Here is a 16,908-nt window from a genome sequence, read left to right as displayed (position 1 = left end):
TATTTTTTTTTGTTTTCACTGCTTTCAAAGAGGCTCCTCGAAATCAGATTTCCTTTTCCTGGGAAAGAAAAAACAAGACGCTTTATTAGCTGGGTTAGGGACGTTATGGAAAACAGAAAAAAAGAGATCTTGACATTTAATCCTGCTGTTAAAAGCGTTCTTGTCGCACTTAAGTGTTTCAGACTAGCATTCTGAATAAGAGACTAAATGCTATAGAGTGAATGCTTAAAAGCAGTTGTGAATAAAATGAAATCTCTTTATTGATACCTTTGGGATGAATCCCTCAGAGAAATTGAATATCTACACGGGTTGCCAGTTGAATAGCCCTGATCTACATGCTTATAAAGTTAGGAAGCAAATGGCAACAACTGTTTGCAAGCGGATATGAAAATAAGATTTAAAAAGTCAACAAACTTTAGGTTAACGTAAAATAGGTCCGTTTTATTAATAAACTGGACACTTTCATGTTGCAATTGATGCCTTTTGTAATCTGCTGTTCGCATACAGTCCCTGTTGTTTAAGGCGATGCTTATTCAGGAGTATGTAGTTTTGCAGAAATACTGAATCTTTTCAGTATTTCTGTGACCAACCTGCCGCAGCTCGTCTGCGCAGAGCTTGAGATCCTCCTGCAGCTTGCCGTCCACGGTGACGTCCAGGAGGACGGACCATTTGCCATCCACACATGTAACTGGCACCGAGAGGAGGACGTCGTTGGGGAGGTTGAACAAGCCTAAGTACAAAATATCACAGCGTAACAGTTTATTTGTTTTAAAAAGTGATGCACGTTTTCATTTCTTGCTAATGAGATCTCTGCACTGGGTCCTAACCTGTGCAAAGCAGACCAAGCGAGAAGGCCTCATCTTGACCATAGGCACCGTGCCAAGCCTTCAGCACTCGGAGGATCCCGTTGGCGGCCGATATTCCAGCTGCACGGCCAGCCTTTGAAACCACAAGCGCACGCCGGCGACGAACCTGTTGTTGAAATTCTGTGTCCACCCATTTCCTGGAACGAAGGGGGGGGGGGGTAAATTACCTTTTGTTGCACCTCACCGTTCAGGGCAGGTTGCTAGGCCAGAGGTATTGTGCTGAGACTGTTTGCACTGGCTGATTGTTAGCTTTGTAATCGGATAGTTAACAGATATGAGCTATGCAGAGGATCCCAGCTGGATGGCAAGAGCAGTAACGACATCTATGGTAAATCAAAACATCAAACCAATTAAAAGTTTATTTTTTAGGGATTTTTTTGTTTGTTTTGCCAGGAAACAATTTCTGGTAATTTAAAAGATTATACATTCACTTGTTCTCTAATTGCTGGGCAATCAACCACAGCATGGTCACTACGTTTACCTTCCACTAAACTTTTCTTTAACTTGGTTGTACACAGTCCCCTGCACAATTAAATATTCCAATTCGGTGAAAAGTTGGATTTTTTTGCTACCCGTGTGAGCCACGATCATCAGAAATAACAGGAACACTAGCAAATTTCACTCTCTGTGTAATGAGTCAGTAGCTGAAACAAACCAACCTGTCCTGTAAAATCTGGAGGACCGACTGGGAGAAGGAAGCTGGCCCCCTGACTGCCCCTCGGTAGTTGAAAACCTTCGCCCTCTGCAGGTCGATGACGGAACTGCCGCTGATGTTCCCCCACACAATGACACCTGTGACATCTGCGGCAGAAGACCAAATGATGATAGGCCCTCCCCGTTGAGATGCAGAGGCAATATGGGCGGAAGCGTTTGGAGCGGATACCTGAGGGCCTCACGTTCATCTTCTCCGCCACCACCGCTCTGGCCTCGCTCTCCAGCTGCGATGCCGTGGCAACAAACTGGTGGCTCGGGATGGAGGGTGCGTTCTCCACGAGCAGCGAGCATCTCAGGTTGACAAAAGAGTCCCCGGACACTATCGCCTTCACCTGTCTGCTGGCCCGTCCATCGATGAGACGCCCGTACTCCCTGTAGCGCTCACACATCCTCATGGCTCTCCTCTTCCGGTCCTCGGTTGTCTCGTCCCCTTTGTCCTCGGCGAAATCATCCAACAGCAGGACGACGGTTGCTTCGTGGAAAGCCTCATCCAGATTGGTGTGAACCAACACCTGTGAATTCACTTTGTTCAATTCAAGTTTGAGGTTTACTCGGTGGGTTTCTCGTTAAAGGGACCCACCTGATGGAGCACGCCGAGCGCCAGGTCTTCGGCCTCCGTCTTCAGCCTCTGCATGTCCTCTTCGTCCCCCTCCAGGTCCAGCAGATGGAGGGCAACAGCTGCAACTCCGGGAAACGCCTCAGCGGACAGCAAGCTCGGGATGAGGATTTGGCACGTTGAGCTGAGAGCACTGCAAGGACGGGAGAAATATCAACAGCAACAGATAGATGGTGCCTCCGTTAGACACATCCCTCCTAACCTACCCAGTGATCCATACATGAAGGGGCCGAGTCAGACTGGGGCGATGGAGCTCTTCAGCAGCGAGGCTTGATCGTGTCTCCAGATTCTCTGCCGCGATTGTCTCCGCCACGTCTGTGGACATGTCCGACGTGATGCCATAGTATTCCTGAACGACAATGTCAGCGAGGATTGACCTTGGCTACTTGACCTTGTCCTACTTGACACCTTCTTCCCCAATGTGAGATTAATAAAGCCTATCTTATCTTATCTTATCTTATCTTATCCTATCTTATTTTAGTTCATCTGCTGGTGACAGTCATCTGGGTTTCCTGCACCTTCCAATGATTCGAGATACCCTGACCCTGCCAATCTCACTGGTGATCAAACACGAGATCAGCCATAAAGCAACAATAAATTCATTCTTAAAACATCCTGGGAATTTTAAACCACCCTTAAAGAGAAGAATCTATTTTTTTTTTTTTTTTTGTAACTAAGATTGTCAGAAAAATAAATGGGGAGTGGTAAAATGTACTTATGATTACACTGAGCATTAAAAAACCAAACAAATCCAAAGATACTTACCTAGTTCTAATTTACAGCCTGAATGTCAACAGTTTATCTATATAGACATTTAATAAGTCATGACACCATGAGGTTGTTTACGTATTAAAGAATTTTAAACATGTCATAACTCCATTAAATAATCTCACAAGATCACTTGTACAAAGAGACAATGTAAAATGTATTGACAAGCATAGAAATTACAATATTTGAGTATAACAAAGTGAGGTCACACACACACAAAAAATATAGTATTTTGTTGATCTTTGGCCACCAACTCCAGAAATATGAAGTTGTTTTGGACTAGATCTGAAAGTCTAAGCGAGGACAGTTGGGAGAGACTTGGACAAAAGCAGTTAAAGTAGCAGTGGAAGTCGGAAAGTCAAATGCGAGATGCTTTGCGGCATGCAGTAGGGATGTTTAACCAGAGAACCTAACAGCGTTCACCTGACAGTAGTCCAGGAAGTCACTGAAGCCACCCAAGAGCATCCCTTTGCCTCCTTGTTCCACCAGCTCCCTCCAAACCAAAGGAGACTCATCGTGCTTCCAGCCATTTCTTTGGCATGTGGATTCCAGCCATTCCTGTAAAAGTATCAGCAAAGGCGTGGAGACAAATAAGGAAAGATGAACAAGAGTGAATGAAACCACGAAGACATAAAAAATAGAGCTAAATGAATAAGATTAAACTATAGCATGATATGAATGACACAAATAAACATTGATCAAGAGAAAAAAAGACATATTTCATGACCAAAAATGTGTTTATGAAGGGCAGAGTTGATTGTAATTTATTTATTTAAAAAAAGTTTTATTTTAGAATGAATTTCCAAAGTCAAATACTGAATGGGTGGACGAATGGCATGATTTATATGAATTTCTTAGTCTGCACATTATTCCGTTCATGCCTCTTTCTGTGAGCTTTCTTACTGTAAATTCACTTACATCATTTTAAATTAAGCTGTATTTATATTCACACTTTGTCTCTTCCTATTTCTATAACAAAATCGCTGCTAAAAAGCAACATTAAACCCTCATAACATGTTGAAAACTGCATTTCCTTACTACCTTCCATTCGTCTGGCAGGACGGAGATGTTATGGACCCGGAAGCTCGGAAGAGATCGTCGCAGAGCGTCTGCTAAAAGCTCCGCTTTGGCATAATAAGGACAATCTGCTTTACCTGTAGAGGTGGACGTTTAAAAACATTTCTTATTATACCAGTTTTCATTAAAGACCATATCAACGCATAATAAAGCAAGCTATGGAATTTATAAAGCCGCAAATCAAATAAAAGAAATAGAAATTTACCAGCCAGCACAAATTTTGCCATAATTACGCAGAACGCGTCTGTTGCCTGGCAACTGGGGGGAGTTGTCACGCGTATTTGAGTCCGTGTAGGAAACATAAGAAAAATATATTTAACATATATTCGTAAATGTTTTTTATATTTCAGCTTGTGAGGGAGAAGAGCATAGATATATATATGTTTAATTTAAGCTGGTATTATTTTCAGAAAAGATGATTTGAAGTGTTTTTGACGTGCCGAGTGACGCCGAGGTTTCTAGGGGGACACAATACAGTGGTGCACGCACCTGACATGCACATGAAAGTGGACGCTAACATCAGCTCGGCAAATTTAGCTTAATTTTTAGGTTCATATTACTGTCGTTAAAAGACGTTTTCATTTCAACTCTACGTTGTGTGGCAAGTACGAGACCCGTAGAGTAGTGTTTAACTGTGTATGTTGTCTTCTGTTCCGGTTAAAAAGGGCAGCTAACAAGAGCTAGCCGCTTATTTCATAACTGAAAGGAAGCAGTTTTTTTTTTACCTTGTTCCCCGAATTGTTTGTTGTTTTCGTCGTAACCCGCCGCTTCTTGTGCCTGGTTTCCGTTTAAGAGCATTAGTGACCGAAAAATGAAAATAAGTGACGTCTTTACAAGTTTGTCACCTTGCTCGATGTTAAAATCTCCATGACTTGCAGATCATATTCAAATGAATGAACAAACGAGATAACTTAAATTAGCTTAGATAACTAACCTCGACTATATATTATATTATATTATAAATCCAAAATATGACAATCAGGGTGACCAATGAGGTGATGAGATGGTCGCTGCGCTTTTGCTGCCGCAGGTTACTATGGAAACGGCCAAGCCTCCCAGTGCCAGCATCAGTCAGTGATGCACTTCTATCTAGGAATGACCTCATGCGATTTTGGCCTGGGAGGCTGAACCATAACTGCTCCTCTGGGACTTTCACTGCGACGCGGTTCTACTGCATGTGGAATCACGGCGAGGACCCCAAAGAGAGCGACCGTCTCGCCTCAGAGCATTCGCCTTCTGCTGACCTCGTCCTCGACCAGAGCCCCTCAGTGCACAGACAGAGGAGTTCCCCTTTCCTGAAACTCCTGCACCTCTGTGGCTCCCCGTCAGACGTGTTGGACCTCACAAGTAGGTACTCGCCGGAAAACCGGCAGGTCAGCAACTGCCTCAACCACATGTGGTTCTCCACGAAGAAGATGTTGGACGACCAGCGGCGCTACGAGCTGCGCCTGATGTTTGACCATCCCGAATTTGAGAGTCTCCTGCATAGGGCGATGAGGTCCGTCCGGCACATGCGCAACAATGACATCGCTTACGCTCTGTTGAGCATGGTCAACCTGGGGGTGCCTCAGCAAAGCCGCGTGATCCAGACCTTCCTGCGGACCTGCCAGGTGAGCAGCCAGAAACCGTCCTCTGCGGCGCAAAGAGATTTCTTTTTGTTTTTTTGTTGACCCGAGTCGTATTTTATTCCCAAACAGGAGAGACTGAACGAGTTTGATGAGAAGACGCTCTCCATCTTGGCCTCTGCTCTGGACCAGATGAAGGATAGTCCGAATGTGACGGCTCTAAAGGAAGGCATGAGGTAATGATATTGTGCAACAATAGGTTTAATCTGCCTATGAATAGCTAAGAAGTGTGAAAGGCTATTACTAACAAACAAAAAAAAACAACAACTTTTAAACATAACAGACAGTAAAAACATATTTCACTTTAACCTATCCGGGCCAAAGGGATAAATGTAAAAAAATAAAGATTAGAACAAAAAAGTACCCATAAAAACATGCACAGTGTTTACTGGGGCCGGACGATTTATTGAAATATCAATGTATCTAGATTCAAAGTGTTTCTGTGCGATAAAACGGGTAATTTGGAGCGACATTAAGACCTGGGAGAAAGAAATGTTGGCAATTATTCCATTAAATGTCACAGATCCAAAGTCTGTATTTTTATTACCCTTGAGAACAATATTTTCTTTTTGTTTACGTTTTGAAAGGACTGCGCAGTTTTTCCTACTCAGATCGCCTGAGCCTCGCTCACGTACGAAACTTGCCTCCTCAGTCGGGTCCGAGGCGAGACGCTGCAGGGGAACAGAAAACAATTCAAATGCTGAGACAGTTCTTTTAAATCTCCCATGTACCCCTCCTGTGTGAATACTTTTTTTTGTTTTTATCCTAATAAATAAATAACTCACAGGTTCTTGATCATAACTCCCACAATGATTTGGGTTTGAGATAACAATTCGGGGAGGACCAAAATAAGTTTGGCCTGCAGTGTCTCCCCTCATTCGAACTCTATTACTTAGTCATAAATCTAAAATAGGTCCCCATGATTTTAAAAAGGAGTCTGAATTATCGCTCAACGTTGCCCATAACTTATCACATGATGCCATCTTCATTGTATTGTCTGTCCACTTATCAAAATTCTTTCCACGCAGTCTTTGAGACAGCATATTCATATTTTGTTATCCCTGGTACTAATGCGTTTACTTGCATAATTCTGTCTTTGAGTTAACCTGAATTCAAAGTGCAACTAAGTATTAGCTGAGAAACATGCTTGTAACACAACATTGCAGGCCCTGGCATTGTAAGCAATTACAATAAGATAAATAGTTTGCTGCTAGTGGTATTACTAAAAAGCTTGTTTTGAGCATATGTCTAAGAACAGGCTTCACTTCATCTGTGTAACTTCAAACTAATTTAAAAGCAATAAATAAACGAATAAATCAAAGTCCCTCATCTTAGTGTAAAGAAGTTTCCTCTTTAGAGTATTTTGACAAGATATTTTCTTAAACATATATTTGATATTTCATGCCATTACCAAACTAATTCCCCCTTTTGGGACTGATATCGTGTGAAGTTTCAATAAAGCTGAAGGAATGGTGTGGCAAATTTTTTTCAAATGATTTCCTCGTAAGTTGAAAATTCAAATTAACTGATCAAATTGATTTATCGCCCAGCCTTGATACTTCACCATTCACTTTTTCATAGTTGACATCATTAATTGCTGTGGCGTAGACCACTCACAAGTGTCTTTCTTCCCCCAAGCGTAACCAATAAAGACAAAACAGACAGAACAACCCACAGGGATGAGGGGAAAAATGTAAATGGTTAATTTAGTGGATAATATAATAGATCTAACACGTCCTCAAATAAATATGATAGAGTTAATAAATAAAAAGAGAGGTGTCCTTCTAACTGCAGCCTCTGCAGAGCTGCGGGCAAAAAAGGTGATATTTTTTAATTTATTTTTTTTACATTGATTATTCTTATGTTTCAGGCTGGTGGTTGAAGTCCGTCTTCCTGAGATTAAAAGTGTTTTGGCTCTCCAGACCATGATGCGTCTCCTGGGACGAGATGCCCCAAAGGAGCTCAACCAGAAACTAGAGGTAAGTTGGAGTCTTGCTTTGGCCGCTTTTAGTTTACAGGTCATGATCATGATAAAATAAGGTTATATACACCAAGCATCCATCCTGATAGTGTATTGATAGTCCTTTTTGAGCCTAAAAATAACACCAGCACTGGGCGCGATGATCAGATATAAACAGACGTGCCGCCATCTACCGGCAGTTCCGCGGAACTATCAGAAAGCATAATAATAAATAAGATAAAAATGAATAAATCACTATTAATAATAATGCTGAACCGAGCTTGACCCTCTGCAATGCCTCGCTGTAAAGCAACCGCTCGGCATGATGAAAGACCAACCGTTACTAATTAAATAAACCAATCTACAGCAACTCTAAGAGCCTCATATCAGAACATCATGAGAAATAAAATTCCCATTCATAAACGGAAACAGGGACACAGCACCAAGGTAGGAATCAATCAATCGATTTGTTTATAATGTTTTTACTTCAGACTGTAGAGGCTAAGAAGAGCATTGCTATCGCTATTATCACAGTATTAATAAGAACGTTTACTCACGACGTTAAACTCTGCAGTCACTTCCTGGCAGCTTAGTTTCCTCCGTAGTGAGCACCAACGTTCAAACTGTATTCCCAGCGCTGTTCTTGAACCATCCTGCATTGTTGCCATTACTTCACTGGGAGATGCTAATAACCGTTAGCTGCTTCCTGGTTTATCCCCTGCTGCGCATGTGTAGTGTCGTACTCCGTTGTTATTAAAAATAAACACCAACGGCTTTATTTACTAACAAATTGGGTAAAAACAAAGCATAAAACTAACAAAATAGCAACTAATACGCCAGGTTTATATGCAACCAGCGAGTTACTGACGTAAAAATATAAAAAAAAAAAAGTAAAATAACGTGGCTATGCAGTTTTGAATATAAAATCACAATGTTCTGAATACCTGAGGTGTGGGATCTTGTGGCTATAAATGAGTTTTGAATCTACTCGATGCTTTCTGCTAAATTCAGTATTTCTCGTATCATTCTCTGAACCTCATGTGTGTTTCAGGCAAAGGCTTTATCCATGACAGACCAGTTCAACCTCCCCAATGCTCAACACATGATCTCCACCATGGCCACAAATGGCCTCAACTCCAAGCCGCTGCTGAAAGTTTGCTGTGGGAAAATCAGAGGTAACACCCTGACCACAAGACAAAGCTGTCGACTCACTTTAGCTATTGACAAACCCGACAGGGCTTGCTGGAGATGGCTTAAATGGTGTCTGATCTGTACTTTCTTTTCTACGTCTGTGTTGTCTGGTAGAAAACATACACGACATCCCCTTTAACAGACTGTACAACGTGCTGCAGTCCTGTAAGGACCTTCACTACAGAGACGTAGATCTGCTCACCACCACTTCAGACCACGTTGCTTCCACGCTCGACATTTGGACCAATAAGAAGGTGCTGGGACCGGACACTTATCTCCTCGTGTTTTGGTGACATTTTAAAGATTTGCCAGTCATCTTTAGCTTCATAAAAATCTGCCCTCTTTGTTTGTAGCTGCTCCTCTTCCTGTCTGTGTTTGAGCGGCTTCTGTTCTGTCCCACATCCCTGATGGAGGCTTATGCTGACAAAGTGATCAGCGACCCTGATGCCCTCACCCTTAAAGACCTCCTGTGTGTCTTAAAGGTTTACTCCTCTCTTAACTATGACCTACAGCATAAAAGACAACAGTAAGTCACCAACCCTGCCCTGTTACTCTGGTAAATCCCATAGAGTGCTGCTGCACTGCCAACCAACATCTCAACTAGGTTGGGGTGGATGAAAAATGGAGAAAGGAAGCTTAGAGAGGACTTTTTATGTTTACACTGCAAAAACGGATCTAAAAAAAAGTAAAATGTTCTTAAAGTTGGTGTATTTATTCTTTATTTGGGCAGGTAAATAAGAATATATGCCAATGGAATAAGATTTTTGCACTTAAAATAGGAACAATTCATCTCCATCATCTCATTTAAAGTGCAGGATGTCTAATTATCTTATTTTAGGGGTATAAATACTCATTCCATTGGCAGATAATCTTATTTACCTGCCCAAATAAAGAATAAATACACTAACTTTAACAACATTTTACTTATTTTTAGATCCGTTTTTGCAGTGTATAGGAGTTCCTCTCTATTGACGCTGATTGCCGAATGGTGGCAGAGAGCAGACTAAACGCACAAAAGCACACGAAAAGCAACAAAACGAAGGAGCAAAGCTGCCATATTGTATTTGGAGCTTGTTGAAACATTGAAGATGAAATTAAAAAGGTCTATCAAACCTAATACGAAGCGTTTAAGTGCTTTATCCGTAACTGTCACCTTCTGTCTAAACTTTATTTATTCATTTTATAGTAATAGCTACCTGTGTATCATGCTCACAGTTCTGCCTATAGTAATAGCCACCTGTACATATAGTAATAGTACATATTCATAGTACATATCTGTAAAAACTCTACTCATAGTAATATCCATCTGTATATTATATTCGGTACTGTTTTATGAAATTTTTATTCAGATTCGGAAGAGATTGGCAAACACGAATAAGGACTCAAACACTGTTTCTGTTAGAAGATAAGGCACACATTTATTATTCCCCACAGAACACAGCAACACAAAACAGCACACGCAAAGTAGCAAGCACTTAAAGCCTGGCAAGCTTTCAATCAGGCGTGATGTTCCATCTCTTACCATGGTTAGGACTGGGAAGTCGCTCAGTCCGGTTAGAGCACAATCCACGCGGCCGGGCGTCCACACAACCCACGGCTGACTTCAACGAATGAGGGCGGTTCCCTCCTTTTTATACCAATAAACAAAGTATCAAATGGGAGCGAGAGTGGCCACTTCTCTCTCCCATCTGTTCGCCCCATTTCCAAAACAAAAACCGTTCCCAGCATCTCAGCAGTGTGTGAAGCAAAATAACATTGCAAACTCAGATAATAGCGCAAATATAAGCAAAATGAGGAATACAGAATCAGTCTTTCCCACAACACATTGTCATAGGTTCCCACCACAAGTTAAAAGAAGTTATAGCAAAATAACACATGTTGTTCTTAGTTTTATGTGAGCAACATAACAGGCACGAGCATATATGTTGCTCTTAGTTTAAAACTAACCAGTTCTTCCCAAAATACATTGTCAAAGAACAAAAATAATTCTTTAATATATCAGGTACATATCCAGCTGTAAATTTAGTTCACAATACTAGTTATCAATCAGTAAAATTCTGTCTATAATAGTATTCATCTCTATATTTATTCAGTACATATCCATGTCCTGTACTTATGGAACCATTGTTTATCCTGAACTTGCTGCTATTGCACTTCTGGTTAGACCTAAACTGCATTTTGTTGCCTTGTACCTGTACCTGTGTAATGACAATAAAGTTCAATCTAATCTAATCTAATCTAAAGATGGATGTTTTTTTTTTTCTGTTTTTTTATAACTTTAGGTTTCTCGATAGTCTCAGCCATGCCCTCATCTCATATCTGCCCAAGATGTCCGCTTTGGAGTTGCTAAAGGCCGTCTCCTGGCTGTGTCTGCTGAACCACTTCCCCGCGCCGATCCTGGAGCAGCTCTTGAGTGTTAATACGTTGGAGCAGCTGGCATGTACGCATTAACAAGCCCATACACATGCACTGTCCGATAAATCGGCGCTGTGTTTGGCTCGTGAGTTGGATTGTGCATTTCAAATTTAGAATCACTCCTTTCTCCTCAGCCACAAAGTACCCGAAGAGCATGGAGCGTTTGTTCCAGAGAGTGGATCTATGTCTCCGTCTTGACCGTCCTCCCCTTCCTCAGCCCCTGACCGTCCCCCCATCCGCCCTGGGAGACCCCGCTCCCCTCGCTCCGCCGGTAAACCCGCGGCTCTCACAAAGCCTGCAGAGCGCGCTGGCAGACGAGGCGAACGCAGCGCTGCAGGAAATGCTGGTGGTGGAGAACTTCTACATCCTAGGTAAACACGCCGTGGCGGAGGCAAGACGTTTGAGGGCAGGAACTGGTTGATCACGTGTGCTTTGCCACTCGCAGACGCCGTTGTAACCAAACCCCGTCCGAGCCAACCGTGCGCGACGGGAACAAGCAGCATCTCTCCAGCAGAGAGCAGTCAAAGGTAAGGCTGTCGACTTGGGGGTTTCAGTCTTTTTGCAAGTCTGCAGTTTGTGGTGTTCATTTGTTTTGGTTATGATTGTGAACGCTTGTGTCACATTTGGTAAAGTTGGTCTGAAAAGGCTGTAAACGAGGATGTTTCCAGGCATTCACGCGTGCCGGGATCCCTCGTGTACAACTTTATGTCGTGATAGAGGAACGTGGAAAGTGGGGCCTAAAAATTTTTTAGAAAAATTAAAGATCCAAAATAGATTTCAGTTTGAAGAGAAGGTGTTTTGTATTTCAATAAAGGCTTGGGAAAATAAAAGTTGATCCTAAAGATATTTAGTTATAGCTCCACGGTTTTGCCAGGAATATACAGATTAAAATTACCTTTTGAAAAAAGCAACTTTTGAGCCAGTAATAAACATACTTTTCATTAAACCCCTTTTCTGCATGTAAAATGTTGCATTTTAATGCTGTGATGCAATAAAATTAACTTAAGTTCTCTTCTTTTATTACCTGGAGGTGAGGAAAAAGCTAACAGAAGTAGAGGCTTTAAAACGTCATCCGTCTGTATTAATCTATATAATCAGTTTCCCTTAGTGAATTGAGTTTCTAAAATAAATTAACTTCTCAATAAGGTTCTATTTTATGACTGTATATAATTCATCCATAACTGAACAACCAAGGAAATATGGTATCTTTAAACTTTTTAAAGTTGGGTAGAAGTTTATTATTTTAATGTGGGGGAAGCATGAGCGTTTTTGATAATTATGGAGATTTTGAGATTTTCCGCTGATTGGGATGACAGCTAAAACATTTACCAAAAAAGTGAGTCATTTTTGAACTTTGTCTCTAGACGTTCATGCAATACAGTCTCACTAGATTGTAAATCTTTTGAATTTCCATCTCTTAATCTGCACTTTGACACATTTTTAGCAGAAATGTTTTGATTATGTTGCATTTGTGTTACCTTTACAGCGAGTTTAGTTAAGTTTCAATTTCCTCTTTTGTTTTTGTGCATACAGGTTTGTATTTCCCCCTTTTTATCTCAATATCTGCCTGTATTTTTCTAATAGTTATTCTTTTTACACCAAAAATCCTTAGGATGATCTGAAATAAAGGCAGCGCATTTAACCTATCCACATAACTGTTGCACCTGTTCTTTTAAATTAGCTTTGGTTTGGGGTATTATATTAGGAATATATGCATTACTCTCCAAATTTACGTATATTCCTAATGCAAAGGTGTAACAACCCTGTGATATGTTAATATTTTTACTGCAGTGGCCTTCCTGTTTCTTTCAGATGACTTTAAGCTCTCCCATGGAGGCCATTTTTTTCCAGTCTCTCTTACTTACTGTTGCATCCTGAACTCTTACCTTAATCGAGGCAGTAAAGCTTGCATCGCTTTACTTGTTGTCTTTTGTGTCCTGGACGAGTTGCTGATGATCTCTAGGAGTATTGTTTTGTATTTTCTACCACTCCTGGGAAGGTTAACCACCTTTTCATTTTTTTCCCCACTCTGTGGTGATCTGTGGTTTATTAGAGTAGCAACGCTTTACGTAAGGCCACTTTCAGATAGCTTAAAATTAGTGTCTTTGTAACTCATCTGTTCTATAATTTCTCTAGACCAGGGCATGGCATGTTGCTTTTTTAAGATCTTTTGACCTACTTTATGTTATCACAAAGGTTCTGTTTACATGACTTTATGACTGCATCAGTGAACTCCACTTTTAACCAGGGTTATTTCAGGATTCAACAAGAGTGATTACTTTCTCAAGTGAGACCAGGTATAGTCAGTATTAGAAAGAAAACATTTTTTTGGATGATTAAATTGGTTTGATGTTTGACCAAAAAAAGCAAAAGAAGAAAACCTGTCTAAGGGGTAAATGTTTTTTCAGAGCTCTTTATATGATAAGTCATTACCCCAAGAAAACCGTATGGCAACGCACAATCATTATGAAAACAAAAACATAAAACTATAAAAGCTAAATTTCTCAGTTGTAGTGTTTAAAGTCAGTTTATTTCAAGCCATATTTTGGATTTAGAGCATTTTGGCAGCAACGATAATTTAGAATACAAACAACCCTGACAATATCAACAATGAAGAAAATGAAACAAATCATGCTGAAGAGATTTCTGCAGAATTGTATATTGTGTTCATTATGTTTCCTCCTTCAAGGCCATAGTTTTATCTTAACCTTAATTTAACACCCTCTGTTTCCAAATCCAATTATTTACAGTTTTTTTTTAAGGTAACTCATGTATTTAATGATATTTTTCCGTTTCACGTTCTAGAATTGCAGTCATTTACACACCAAACTCTAGTCTTTGCTTCGGTACCTCCCACCCTCGTGGCCCCCTCGCTGTCAAGATTCGTCACCTGAAGATCCTGGGATACACTCCGGTTTTGGTGAGACTTTTGTTTTATTGTACCAATAAATCTTCCTGGTTTTCTTTTGGTCACAGCTTGGGTTCATTCTATGCGGAGCTTTATCCATTTTATCAATTTATTGAATACACTGTGCTTTAAATATGATGAAAGGTAATGTTGATTCAAATTGTTTCTTCAGGTAATATCTGTTATCGTCTGCATAGAATGTGATTTTTTTAATAAGATTCATCCAGGTTGCTGTAGCTGTCTATGTTGCAATGTTTGCTGAAGCAAAACTGACATTTGTGCTCTTTCCCTGAAGGTAACAGAGCAACATCTACAGTCTTTGTCTGAGAAGGAGAGGACAGATGTCATACGAGGACTCATATTTCCAGAAGACGCATCAGAAACTCAACCAAAAGTCGAACACGTTGGATCCTAAACCCTGCAGTCTGTGTAAAACGGGACTGAAGAGTCACACATGGCTCAGATTTTACTGTGCAAATTAAGAGTTTGTTAAAATGAAAACTTGTTTATAATAATATTAATAAAGAATGAATGGAATTTTTGTTTTTGTTGCTTTTTTGGGGGTAATTTTAGGATTTCACAGCTCATTAAAAGTATTACCCGAACTGATCTTTTCTTCTGAGTGACGCTTATTCAGTCGTTATGGAAAAACGGGGCGATACCTATCAAATGACAAAAGATTTAGACGTGTTTTTAGTCACCAGCTTAACTCCCAAACCAGTTTAAAGGCTTCACAGAAACGCTATGCTAATTTTGTCAGCTTGCGGTAGCTGCGAAACAGAACTTGCTACTAAATGAAACCGATAAAACCAGCATGAGCGCTTGCAAAGAAACTGCAAGGTGAGCACGGTAAAGGTGGAGCGCCTTTGAAGCTACGACCTCTGCAAGAAAGCACCCAGAACGAAAGAAAAAAAAAATAAAGGGAGGGAGACAGGAAATGGTGCAGCTTGTTATTTTCATACCGCTTGCAGCTCCTTGTTTTTCTGCTCGTCATCAACCTCGTTTCAGTCTCCACGTAGTTTCTCAGAACAAAAAGAAGCACACATTTCCAATAAAAGTTGTCGCAGCTTGTAAACTTCGTTTATTTATGCTTTTTTTGAGTTGTGGTCACTGTCGGTCGACATTGGTGTTGCACTGATTTACAAAGGGAAAGAACTCTTTAAATGTGGTTTAGTCCCCTCATTGAGGCACCACCTTCTGTTTCGACCACAAAGCTAGGGGTTCCCAACAACACATGTATCTGCAACAGTGAGCGAAACAGGAAGCGAGAAAAACCTGACACCTGCTTTTAATATTATGCACAATTATTCCAGACGCACACGTAAGGAAGCGCTACGTTTAATGGAGGTCAACACAAACAAAGTCTCTAAAAACAAAATACACAAAGAAATAAACCGTTCACAATAATGTTATATTCATTATAAGCTCCAAAAGATAGTGAGTGTGTTAAGGGACGTCGAGGAAAGTGATCCAGTGTCGTCCGAATCATCAGAAGTGTTTTGGTATGGGATGCTGGAGGCCTCGTCTCTTCCTTCGGTTCGGAGGGGCTTTGGGTTTGGTGTTTATGTAGTCATTCTGAGACTCTGCATCCTTCATCTTGTACTGCAAGACATTCAAAGCACATGAATCAGTGACTTTCACCTACATATAGGGAAGTAGCGAATATGATTGAATCTTGAAGTCCAGATAAGTTGCGGTAGACTTGCTGTCATGGATTGCAGCCACTGAGCTACATAATACACTGGAGTGCTGATTTTGCCGAAAAACTGAAGTCACTGGCCGCCATCTTGCTATTCCCTACTCTCACAGAATCCCATAGGATTTGGTTGCAACAACAAGCAGTTTTCTGACTGTGTGAAAACGTTTCACAGGCAATTCTACAGTCAGTGGATGTACTAACACTATCAACTACTAGGAAATTATGTGCTGAAACATTTTACATGTTATTCATATTAAATTAATATATATATGTATATATAAGTATGTGTATATGTATATATGTATATATATGTATACACATTGTTATTGTATACATAATATTGTTACAATATTATTATTTATATATTTATAAATGTTAAACATATATATTTAAATGAATAAAATGCAAAATATTTCAGCACATGACTTTCTCAGTACTTGATATTTTTAGAACATAACATTAAACTATATGGCATTTGACATTTTAAAAGTCTTAAGCCCCCCCTGAACATGAGAAAATCCTCATTATTCGATGCTGTAGGCGCACATATTCCCTAGTTACTGAGGGGAAATAGGGAGTACCAATATGGCGGCTGGTGGCTTCAAAGCGACTCGTTCAAACAGACGGTGATTAGCACTCCAGTGTATAATATAGCTCAGTGATTGCAGCCTACAAGTTGAAGCTAGTTTTAAATATAGTTCATGGAAAATATGAAAGAAAAAAAAAAACATAATTGACTAAATAGTTTTAGTCCATCTTGGTGGGCAGATTTCTAAAATCAATAAAACAGAATTACAGTTTGACACACAGTATTTCTGAAGTCTTTAAACATCACTGTTGTATAATGAGACCATGAACAAACATTTAAAAACTTTTTTTTATCTTACATGTTAGCTTAAATGTTTAGCTTAAATTCAGAATCAACAAACACAGCCTAAGTATCAGAAATCATATTTAAAAAGTGGCAACAGCATTAATAAATGAACACTTGGTTAAAGCACCTTTAAAGTTAAAAACAACAATCAGTCTTCTTTAATAGGAGTCTATTGCCAGGCTTCATCTTGATTTG

At 40.2% G+C, this 16,908-nt stretch overlaps 2 protein-coding genes across 2 annotated transcripts; one reads left to right on the top strand and one right to left on the bottom strand.

The window, feature by feature from the left end:
• Window positions 1-12: 12 nt before the first annotated feature.
• mdh1b (malate dehydrogenase 1B, NAD (soluble)) lies at window positions 13-4,286 on the bottom strand. The gene is made up of 10 exons (XM_012857259.3): window positions 4,247-4,286; window positions 4,006-4,118; window positions 3,388-3,522; window positions 2,403-2,545; window positions 2,161-2,329; window positions 1,750-2,092; window positions 1,526-1,667; window positions 828-1,003; window positions 591-730; window positions 13-58 (listed from the first exon to the last, which is right to left on the bottom strand). The coding sequence occupies exons 1-10, from the start codon at window positions 4,266-4,268 to the stop codon at window positions 44-46; spliced, it is 1,398 nt and encodes a 465-aa protein (XP_012712713.2). The 5' UTR covers window positions 4,269-4,286; the 3' UTR covers window positions 13-43.
• Window positions 4,287-4,515: 229 nt separating this feature from the next.
• LOC105921497 (FAST kinase domain-containing protein 2, mitochondrial) lies at window positions 4,516-14,677 on the top strand. Its single transcript, XM_012857256.3, has 11 exons — window positions 4,516-5,651; window positions 5,739-5,842; window positions 7,537-7,645; window positions 8,678-8,801; window positions 8,932-9,071; window positions 9,171-9,343; window positions 11,100-11,257; window positions 11,367-11,603; window positions 11,678-11,759; window positions 14,038-14,152; window positions 14,436-14,677. Exons 1-11 carry the CDS (start codon window positions 5,013-5,015, stop codon window positions 14,553-14,555), a joined length of 2,001 nt encoding a protein of 666 aa, XP_012712710.2. The 5' UTR covers window positions 4,516-5,012; the 3' UTR covers window positions 14,556-14,677.
• Window positions 14,678-16,908: the final 2,231 nt, after the last annotated feature.

This window comes from Fundulus heteroclitus, chromosome 24 (assembly GCF_011125445.2).
Source record: "Fundulus heteroclitus isolate FHET01 chromosome 24, MU-UCD_Fhet_4.1, whole genome shotgun sequence".
Taxonomy (NCBI): domain Eukaryota; kingdom Metazoa; phylum Chordata; class Actinopteri; order Cyprinodontiformes; family Fundulidae; genus Fundulus; species Fundulus heteroclitus.
The sequence above is the reverse complement of the archived record's forward strand: the minus strand, read 5'-3'. Positions and strand labels throughout refer to the sequence as shown.

Bases quoted from the DNA above. Each gene is read 5' to 3' on its own strand.
- mdh1b (XM_012857259.3), bottom strand. From the start codon at position 4,268: ATGGCAAAATTTGTGCTGGCTG. The intron at 4,119-4,246 runs GTAAATTTCTAT...CCACCTCTACAG, and splicing joins GGCAAAATTTGTGCTGGCTG to GTAAAGCAGATTGTCCTTAT. The intron at 1,004-1,525 runs GTTGGTTTGTTT...CCTTCGTTCCAG, and splicing joins CTCCAGATTTTACAGGACAG to GAAATGGGTGGACACAGAAT.
- LOC105921497 (XM_012857256.3), top strand. From the start codon at position 5,013: ATGACAATCAGGGTGACCAATGAGGTGATGAGATGGTCGCTGCGCTTT. The intron at 8,802-8,931 runs GTAACACCCTGA...GTTGTCTGGTAG, and splicing joins TTGCTGTGGGAAAATCAGAG to AAAACATACACGACATCCCC. The intron at 14,153-14,435 runs GTGAGACTTTTG...CTTTCCCTGAAG, and splicing joins TGGGATACACTCCGGTTTTG to GTAACAGAGCAACATCTACA.